The following is an 11,072-nucleotide window of genomic DNA, read 5'->3' on the forward strand; positions in this document are numbered from 1 at the left end:
TTATTGATCTGGAGAACGCTTTCTTCAGTATTCCGATTGCTGAGGAAAGTAGGGATATTTTTGGCTTCTCTTTAGGAGGCCGCAGTTTCCGGTTTAAACGCGCTCCTCAAGGTTATTGTGAGAGTCCCTCCATTTATAATCCGGCTTTGAAAACTCAGCTTGATACTTTTGCATTGCCTTCTGGTGCTACTCTTATCCAGTATGTTGATGATCTGTTGGTTGCTGCTGATGATGAAGAGATTTGTAAAGAGGTTACTCTTTCTTTGTTGCGACACCTGTCTGACCTTCATCATGAAGTGTCACCTTCGAAGTTGCAGTATTGCCGACAAGAAGTGACCTACTTAGGTCATCTCTTGTCGAAGGAGGGAAGACGATTGACCCCAGAACGTATTCAAGCGATTGCCCAAATGACTGTGCCATGCACACAGAGAGAGGTGCATGCCTTCTTAGGTATCACCTCATATTGTAGACAGTGGATTCCGAATTTTTCTTTGCTAGCGAAACCTTTGTTGGCACTTACTCTTAAGGACACACCACACTCTCTTCCTTGGTCTGACGAATGTCAGAAGAGGTTTTCTGAATTGCGTGATGCATTGTGTTCTGCTCCGGTGTTGGGTACCTCCGACTATAGTAAACCGTTTACACTTTATGTACACGAGAGAGAAGGTTGTGCGTTTTCAGTGTTGACACAACAATTTGGAGACAAGCAGCGCCCATGTGCGTATTTTTCAGCCACTTTAGATCCGGTAGCTAGGGCGTTGCCTAGTTGTCTAAGAGCTACAGCAGCAGCAGCTGTTTCTATCCGACAGTCTGCTGGTTTGGTATTGGATAATACATTAATTGTGATGGTTCCACATGCAGTGGATACCCTATTGAACAGAACAAAGACTCAACATCTTACCAGTGCACGTTTGTCAGGTTATGAGTTGACGCTTTTGGCTAGCCATGTGCACATCAAGCGGTGCAATACATTGAATCCAGCTACATTGTTGCCAATTTTTGTAGAGACAGATGTTCAGGAACAGCATGACTGTTTTCTCCGGACAGAGGAGGAAACGAAGGGTAGAGTTGATCTGAAAGATACTCCTCTTTCAAATCCTGATGGTACCCTATGGGTAGATGATTTGTGCTTTAAGCTTCCGAATGGAGAGACGACTGCAGCATATGCTGTCACAACTTTGCACATGATTGTTGAAACAGCACGTATTGCACAGAATTCAGCACAGGCAGCGGAGTTGATAGCATTGACTAGAGCGTGTGTGTTGTCAAAAGGAAAGAGAGTGAATGTTTTTACTGATAGCCAATATGCATTTGGCGTGGCTCACAGTTTTGGTCGTTTGTGGAAAGAGAGAGGACTTCTTACTTCCCATGGTACGAAAATTCAGCATGGACAATTAGTGAGTGAACTTCTTGAATCACTTACTTTGCCGACCCAAATTGCGATAGTAAAGTGTAGTGCGCATAAGAAGGTTACGGATGATGTGGGTCGAGGGAATGGGTTTGCAGATGAAGTAGCGAGAGAAACAGCGAAAGATGTGACGAGTCGGATGTATGTTGCTGTTACGCCAGGGTAATTTCTAGCCTATTCTTAGACTAGTAATGACTATAATCTACTACCATTTCAGTCTTAGTAACATTTTCGTTCATTTGTAGGGCTTAACTATGCGCTTTGACGGGGTTTAGTGCCTTTTCCCGTTAGTCAGGCCTGCAGGCCCAAAAACCATAGAGCAGCCATCTTGGATAGCTGCCTCGTCCATCTTAGATAGCTGCCTCGTCTGTCCGAGGCGCTTGCACAGCAAAGGTAATGTTTAGAGTTTAACCTATTATTCACTAGTGAGGAAACCGGTCAAGACTGGCCCTTATCGAAGGAATGTGTTTGGCTCTTCGGCGGTAGACGCAACATGCAGGTGGCCACTGCGGAAGGCGGAAGCAGCCGGAGACCGGTACAGGAATTTGGTGGGAGTCGGCCTAAGGCTGTAAATTTCCGTAGAGAAAGGGAGATCTATATTATCAGACAGCAGGTAGGAGACAGAGAGAGAGCAACATGTGGAGCAGACAGATGAAGTTGGTCCAAGAGCTGGTGCAGAGACTGATACCAATTACTAGCTTATAGCGAAGAGGAGGAAGAGATCGAGAGTCCTGTAAGGCCAACATGCAGGAGTGGTAGAGACAGAGACTGAGTCCAGAAGAGGGTTCGAGTTTCGGAACCAAGGCAGCGTAAACGAGGCATAGCGGTGCAGACGTGTATTCGTGAGCCATAGTGGGAGAGCAGAGTCCCGAGCGAGTGAAGACCCGAGAGGGAGAGAGGGATCAGCTCCGCTGCTGAGATGGAAAGACGCACGTATAAGGTGAGGCGTTCCGAGTTAGTGTAGAATACATATAATGATTCATTTTTCTCCCTTTTTAGGTTGTAGATGGTGACTAATTTCAATCATGTCTAGATTGCTAATGCTATTATGTTTAATTGTAGAATAAATATATAATGTCCAATACATATATTTGAGTGTTGTTTCCATGACAGGACTAACCTTTCTTTTTAACCTGGTGCTGTCGTCTAGAAGGATGAGGAATTCCCTTCTAGCAGGTAACTGAGAAATGGAGGACCGGGTGGTTTATGACAGGAGAGAACTCCCAAATGAGATAATCAGATAACTCTTCTAAATTAGGAATAGTACATATCGTCGGTGCACCTTAGGTTTACCGCCGACCCGTATAGAACACCCCACTGGGAGACAACAGGTTCACCAGCGGGAAGCGTAGGTGATATTGATCCTAAGAGTTAGGGACTGAGTCGTAAGACATTAAACTAAAGAGTCGAAAGACAATAAACTAAAGAGTCGAAAGACATTAAACTAAAGAGTCGAAAGACAATAAAATAAAGAGTCGAAAGACAATAAAATAAAGAGTCGAAAGACAATAAAATAAAGAGTCGCAAGACATTAAACTAAATAAGGTGAGGTAAATATAGGATAAAATATGAGAGTAGTTTTAATTGTACAGGCTTGTAAATAGCTTCTTTTCACCTTCTCAGGTGAGTCCTCCAGATATCTCATAAATAGTGGCCTGAGAAGAGTGTGTTTGCGTGACGATTGGGTTAGCTACGGTAGGTAGCCTAGTAGTTCCCAAAATCCGGTTGTTACATTTGGCGTCACGAACCGCTTTCGATTGATGGGTGCGGGTGTGCCTTCGTGATTTCTTGAGAGGATCCGTGGGTTCTCGCCGTGAGTGATTTTGTATATATTTGATTTATTGTACAGTTTTTGATTGATATTGTTCTTGTTTTGATTGTACGAAATGTTTTCGAAGAAAGTGAAACCGCCTTTCCGATTGCCTATGGAAATTCCTGGTTGGGAGGCGACTGCTTATGAAGCGCTTGCGCATGAATGGGCTAATTCTACTGGTTTGAGTGAGAACTGGAATTCGTGCTTGGAAGATGCCGAGCCAGCTCAGCTGGTTGCGTGCTTGCAGAAAGTCCCGTTTGCGAAAGGCAATGAGCTTCCCATATTGGGACGGAGAGGTTGGATTTTGTTGAATGCGTACAGGCTTGTACATGAGAATTGTTCTCGATTACAACGTGAGAATAAGACTTTGGAAGAACAGTTTGTTCAGGTTCAAAATGATGTTACTCTTTTGCGATGTCAAAATAAATTGCTCGCTGACAAACTTGAGACATATCAGGCTGTAGCCGAAAGGGCTGCTGTCCGCATTGCGAAGTACAAATATAGACACAGACGTGGAAAGGTTAATACCAGGAAAGTGCGTATGGTTGTTGCGAAGGCAGGGCTCGATTGCAATCCCGACGAATGGGATGGTGATATTTGGAATTCATCTGATTCATTTTCTTCAGCTGAAGAGAATATTACGCGTGCGCCTTCTCGTGCTACGTGTCGAGACCCTTCTAAAGATCGTACTGATATTTCTGCTCATCCGATTTATCAACGTAAATTACAGGGCAATCCTAATGCTCCCCAGGGTATTCCGCTTGACAGCTTAGAAGATTACACACAACAAGAATTAAATGACATTTTGGATCGTTTCCGGCAGAAGCCGGGTGAATCCTTACTGACTTGGATGGCCCGTCTTTTTGACACAGGTGCTTCAGGTATCTCGTTAGATAAAGGTGATGCGATGAAGTTTTGTACTTTGAGTTCTGATCGTACTATTCAGGAGAGTTTTCGCCATTATAATGGCAATAATCAGACTAATCTCTTGCAGTTGGCAGTTGACGGCTGCAATCATAAGTACCCGACAGAGTCTGATTGGCCTCTGAATGACAAGCCTTGGTATACTCTGAGAGATGCGTCTCAGCGATTGAAAGAGGAATGCATGAAGACCGCTATCTTTTTAGGTACGGCACATAGATTGATGGATGGTGTGCTTAATACTTCTGTGAGGAACAGAATAATTCGTACTTCTCCTTCTGCTTACAAACAAGTGATGATGACTTTGTTGATTAATCAGACTGGTAATCCTTTGTCTGACGTGATTGAAGCTGTGCGTGAGCTTGGTGAGTTGGGTGACTGGATTAAACCTGAAAGACAGTCTCGACCGGAAGGTCGCACTAATAATTACCTATTCACTAGACGTGATATGTATCTAGCTCTGATTAAGGATGGTGTCAATGAAGAGGATATTCGTGACAAGCCTAATAACGTGCTGTGGGCTATGTTCCGTAAGCGCGGCTTGGATAAGAAGGAAGGTGCTCGGATGGTTCGTAAACAGGACCTTGACCACAACCGCTCTGATGACAGTGACAATGATACTAGGTCGTATCAAGAGAAAGAGAGAGAGAGTGGGAGAGAAAGAGAGTGGGATAGGACACGAGATGAATCATCTTATTCCAGAAGAGAGAGAGAGAGAGAGAAAGAGAGAGATAGAGAGGAAAGAAGAGACCATTCTGTACGAGAGAGAGGGATAGAGAGAGATCAATCCCCAGAGGTGAGGATGAGAGATAAAAGATCACAATCTCTTGAGAGAAGATCACAATTTTTTTCGAATGACAAAAATCCTTTTCATGAGGATAAAGGATATGAACGAGAAGCGAAACTACCCAAACGATATGAGAGTCTTTATCCTGATTTGACTTGGGCGCAAGAACATAGTAAACGAGACTAGGAAGTAGGTCAAGCTCCAGTGCGAAATTGGTCTCGTAAAGACCATAGGCCTTATGTAGATATTGAAATTTATTGGAAACATCGAAATATACAGAGGGCCCGAGCATTGGTGGATACTGGAGCGGAGGCCACTCTAATTTCTGGAAATCCTAAAAAGTTTAAAGGACAGGGCTACACGATTACTGGATTAGGTGGTAAAGAGACCCCCGCAGTACAAACTAAACTTGAGTTAAAATTAGGAAGGAATCCCCGAAAAGAGTATCACGTATTGGTGGTACCTCTTGATGAATATATAATTGGCATTAATATTTTAAAAGGTATGACATTGTATTTAGATGATGGATGTTACAAATTCGGACATGACTATTACATATCAACAAAAGCTGTAAGAGTTGGGCGTTTAATAATGCCTCCGATTAAGATTCCTCAAGCCACGAAAGTGGTTGCAATGAAACAATACCGCATTACCGGTGGGCATAATGAGATCAGTGCAACCATTCAAGATTTGATGGACGCAGGAGTAATAATTCCTGTCACTTCGGCTTGGAACAATCCCGTTTGGCCGGTCCGTAAGAGTGATAATTCTTGGCGCATGACAGTTGATTATCGAGAATTGAACAAACATATACCTTATTTGACTGTTGCAGTCCCTGATGTTATTACTTTGATTGAGAGAATTCAGAAACATTCAGGAACATGGTATGCAACCATTGATATTGCTAATGCTTTCTTTTCTATTCCAATTGCTCCCGAATGTCAGGAACAATTCAGTTTTACATGGAATGGCCGTCAAATGACGTTCAGAAGTCTTCCCCAGGGCTACATGCATAGTCCGACAATCTGTCATCGGATAGTGGCAGAGCATTTAGATGAGGTGACTGTTGACCCCAAAGTTCAGGTGTGTCATTATATTGATGACATACTAATCCAAGGTGAGACACAAGATCAGGTGCGAACACAATTTGAACAAATCATTGCACACTTACAAATCAAAGGCTGGGAGATTAATCCTGACAAATTGCAGGGTCCAGCGCAACATGTGAAATTTTTAGGTATTCATTGGCATGAAGGAAATAGAGAAGTAATTCCTCAAGTGAGACAGAAAATTGCAGAATTTGCAGTCCCTAAGAATAGGAAGGAAGCCCAAAAATTCATTGGTTTGTTTGGCTTTTGGCGCCAACATATTCCACATTTGAGTCAGATTGTGGCCCCCTTGTGCAAAGTTACACGTAAAAAGAATGCGTTTGAATGGAACAAAGCACAGCAAGATGCGTTTGATTTGGCGAAAGAAGCGATTCAGCATGCTTTGGATTTGTGGCCAGTGCGCGATGGTGTTGTGGATCTGAATGTATCTGTACAAGATATGTATGCAAATTGGAGTTTGTGGCAGAAGCAAGGTAAAACTAGAGTACCCCTAGGTTTTTGGACTAAAAAGTTACCGGAAGCTGGTGAGCGTTATACACCTTTTGAGAAACAGTTGCTTGCATGTTACTGGGCTTTAGTAGACACTGAACAATTGACATTGGGACTTGATGTGATTTTGAGACCAGAGATCCCTATTATGCAATGGGTTTTGAGTTCGCCGAAAACTCATCGAATTGGACATGCTCAGGAAGCGAGCATCATAAAGTGGAAGTGGTTTATACAAGACCGGGCTCGTGTGGGTCCAAAAGGAGTGGCAATGTTGCATGAGAAAGTGGCGCAGGCGCCGATGGGAGAGAGAGAGAATGAGTTCTCCGTACCTGTAGTACAGGAATCACCTATTAAATGGGGTATGCCGTTCGATGATCTGTCCGTGGAGGATAGAAAACACGTTTGGTTTACGGATGGTTCAGCCAGGTACATAGGAGAGAAGAGACATTGGAAAGCAGTCTCGTATAATCCTACAACCCAAAAGTTACTGAGCACTACTGGTGAAGGGCGAAGTAGTCAGTTTGCAGAATTATATGCTGTTTATCAAGTTCTGAAACAAGAGTTACCTGGAAAATGTTATATTTTTACCGATTCATGGTCAACTGCAAATGGTTTAGTGATGTGGCTGCCTACGTGGCAGTCCCGTAATTGGAGAGTTCACAACAAAGAGATTTGGGGTAAAGAATTATTGCAGGACATTTGGGAGTTACTTCCTCAAAGCAATGTGACAGTTTTTCATGTTGATGCTCATATGCCTATTGATTCTCTTGACAAATTGTTCAATAATATTGCAGATGAGAAATCTAAAATTTCTGAGGCAGTGGTGGACCAACAAAATTCTGATTTGGCAGGCTTGGCGAAATGGGTTCACCAAAAAGCAGGACATTTTGGAGAGAAAATTACAAGCAGGTGGGCTGCTGAGAGAGGCATTCATATTCCCCTTGATTTGATTAAAACAGCCATACTCCACTGTCCTATATGCCAACATTCCCGACACAGAGAGGTGCCTCAAATAGTGAAAGGCCAGTTGCATCGAGGCAAATCCCCTGCACAGATTTGGCAGATTGATTATATTGGTCCTTTACCCATGAGTAGAAACTGCCAATATGTTTGCACAGTTGTTGATACTTTTAGCGGTTTCTTAATCGCTTTCCCCTGTAAGAATGCTACACAAGTGAATACATTGAAGACTTTGGATTTAATTACGTTGTATTATGGTACCCCACTCTAGGTGCAATCTGACAATGCATCACATTTCAAAGGAAGATTAGTACAAAATTACTGTGCCGAAAATAACATTGATTGGGTGTTTCATATACCCTATTTCCCACAAGCATCCGGTTTGATTGAACGGATTGCTGAAAGATCAATTACGCAAATTGTCAGATGGTACCATAAAGAATTGGAGAGATCATTTATCAGATGCTTTATTGATTTTGAATAACAGACCATATTTGTATGCAAATTCTCCTTTAATGCGTTTATTTCCTCCAGCAGCTGATGTCAAACCTAATACGATTAAAAGTACAGAGTCCTATAGGGAAATCACCCCCGGAGCCTTGGCTCCACGTAGAGCTACCCCTGGATCTGCAGGTTTAGACCTGCATTCTTTAAAAACCACGATTTTAAAAGTCAATGTGATTACCATAATTGAAACAGGAATAGGTGTCCAAATATCTACAGAACATTTTGGTTTGATTGCCCCGAGATCTGGTTTAGCTTTAAAAGGCATCCAGGTGCTTGGTGGAGTAATTGACAGTGATTATCAAGGAGAAATCAAAGTTATCCTGTTGAACAGTGGCGATTCTGAAATAATGATTCAAGAAACTGCTCAAATTGCTCAATTGATTATTATGCCTGTTGTCAGTGGTGCGATTCAAAAGGGCACTGCTCCAACTCTGTTAACAATGCGCGGAACGGGTGGCTTTGGTTCCACCGATAATCCTGGAGCTAGAGTGTGGGTGCAGTCGCCGAATAATCCCCCTGAACAGGCCGAAATTATTGCAACAGGATCTGATAACACAGTATTAGTGATGAGACCAGGGCAGGAAGGCTGGGATGTAGTCCCGGCTGATAAGTGTTATCTGCGAGAATAAGTGATGCTTGTTATTTGAATTGCAGATCATTGTATGGATTGCTGCTGCCGGATGTGTCGTCGTTGGACTCCCGTGGGTCTGCTGCGACGAGAGTCAAGAGAGTGTCCAGGACCGGATGAACCATGTGGACAGAGGACATCGTTCTGTTGCTTCGTGGGACATTACTACTAATTTCTGGGCCAGCTTGGCCCGAACTATTACGAATTCATCCCATTTTTGCTTAGCATCTATGAGGTCCATCAATGACCTCCTCACCACGTGCCTTGTGGCTGTCCCAATATCCACAGCTTCCCTTCTACATTTCTTTAATGTATCTGAAGTTCATCCCGAGTTCATTCATTCAGACTTTACACCCTACAGTTTTTGCGTCTCATGTACTGTTCTAAGTGAACCAGAACCCCCACTGACTTTTCAAATTTCAACTTATAACATCACTGAGAGTGATGTCTGTTATAATATGACATGTGACCACAGGTACATAGGCAAATGTGCCCAATTACGATTAGAACGTTCTAATTCATTCTCCATACATGAACGAATTTTGTGTCAGACTAGAACTGCTAATTTATGCACTTCCTTCGACAATAGCATGAGTTGTAAACGTATAATATTAACTGCAAGTCATTATTATCATGTGTTATTACCAGCCGGATGGCTCTTTTCCTGTGGCAATATATCCTGGTCCTACATCCCGGCAAATATTTCTGGAGGTCCATGTGCCTTAACGCGATTAAGTCTTTTAATGTTTTCCCCTGATGGAACAATGTCATCCCGTGTTGCACGTGATGCTCCTACACTTTCAAGTGAATGTGATTCATCACGTCACCTTTTCTCCAAATCTGAATATCTTAGTTTAGCTGTGTCCATTGTGGGTGTTCCTGCTTTATCTGTTTATAATGCCAAAACTATAGGTAAACTTGCTTGCTGGATGGTAAAATCCCTCAATAATACCTCCACTATTTTAACTGACCTATTATTAGACAATCAAGGAGAACGCCGTGCCATCTTGCAGAATAGAGCTGCTATTGATTACTTATTATTAAAACATGATCATGGCTGCTCAGATTTTAAAGGTCTGTGTTGTTTTAACTTCTCAGACCATTCCCAATCCATTAGATCCCATCTTAACAAATTACATGAGCTGACCCAAGAAGTGAGGGAACATTTAAACGTAGGGTGGTTTGACTGGCTCTTCAGTTGGCTACCAGATTTACATTCCGTACGCCAAATTTTAGGTGGAATTGTTTTGGTAATTTGCATTTTAGTTGCTATTTGTTGCTGCATTCAATGTATACCATCCTTTTTCCATATGTTCCGTCCACATGTCATGGCTAGATCATTTAGTTTTGTTTCCTATTATTCCACAAATGACATGCATTCAGTGTGAGATTCCTCCCCCTAGATTAGCTGTTATTCTAATCCTTCAATGCTAGTATATATAGTCAGGAGTGGAGTGTTACGCCAGGGTAATTTCTAGCCTATTCGTAGACTAGTAATGACTATAATCTACTACCATTTCAGTCTTAGTAACATTTTTGTTCATTTGTAGGGCTTAACTATGCGCTTTGACAGGGTTTAGTGCCTTTTCCCATTAGTCAGGCCTGCAGGCCCGAAAACCATAGGGCAGCCATCTTGGATAGCTGCCTCGTCCATCTTAGATAGCTGCCTCGTCTGTCCGAGGCGCTTGCAGAGCAAAGGTAATGTTTAGAGTTTAACTTGTTATTCGCTAGTGAGGAACCGGTCAAGACTGGCCCTTATCGAAGGAATGTGTTTGGCTCTTCGGCGGTAGACGCAACATGCAATTGGCCACTGCGGAAGGCGTAAGCAGCCGGAGACCGGTACAGGAATTCGTGGGAGTCGGCCTAAGGCTGTAAATTTCCGTAGAGAAAGGGAGATCTATATTATCAGAGAGCAGGTAGCAGACAGAGAGAGAGCAATGTGTGGAGCAGACAGATGAAGTTGGTCCAAGAGCTGGTGCAGAGACTGATACCAATTACTAGCTTATAGCGAAGAGGAGGAAGAGATCGAGAGTCCTGTAAGGCCAACATGCAGGAGTGGTAGAGACAGAGACTGAGTCCAGAAGAGGGTTCGAGTTTCGGAACCAAGGCAGCGTAAACGAGGCATAGCGGTGCAGACGTGTATTCGTGCGTCATAGTGGGAGAGCAGAGTCCCGAGCGAGTGAAGACCCGAGAGGGAGAGAGGGATCAGCTCCGCTGCTGAGATGGAAAGACGCACGTATAAGGTGAGGCGTTCTGAGTTAGTGTAGAATACATATAATCATCCATTTTCCTCCCTTTTTAGGTTGTAGATGGTGACTAATTTCAATCATGTCTAGATTGCTAATGCTATTATGTCTAATTGTAGAATAAAGATATAATGTCCAATACATATATTTGAGTGTTGTTTCCATGACAGGACTAACCTTTCTTTTTAACCAGGTGCTGTCGTT

General features: G+C 42.9%; 1 protein-coding gene across 1 annotated transcript; it reads left to right on the forward strand.

Annotated features, from left to right (window-relative positions):
• Positions 1-5,937: 5,937 nt before the first annotated feature.
• LOC144828038 (uncharacterized) lies at positions 5,938-8,780 on the forward strand. The gene is made up of 2 exons (XM_078686175.1): positions 5,938-7,436; positions 8,649-8,780. The coding sequence occupies exons 1-2, from the start codon at positions 5,938-5,940 to the stop codon at positions 8,740-8,742; spliced, it is 1,593 nt and encodes a 530-aa protein (XP_078542301.1). The 3' UTR covers positions 8,743-8,780.
• Positions 8,781-11,072: the final 2,292 nt, after the last annotated feature.

The sequence above is a fragment of the Lissotriton helveticus genome, chromosome 4_1 (assembly GCF_964261635.1).
Source record: "Lissotriton helveticus chromosome 4_1, aLisHel1.1, whole genome shotgun sequence".
Taxonomy (NCBI): Eukaryota; Metazoa; Chordata; class Amphibia; order Caudata; family Salamandridae; genus Lissotriton; species Lissotriton helveticus.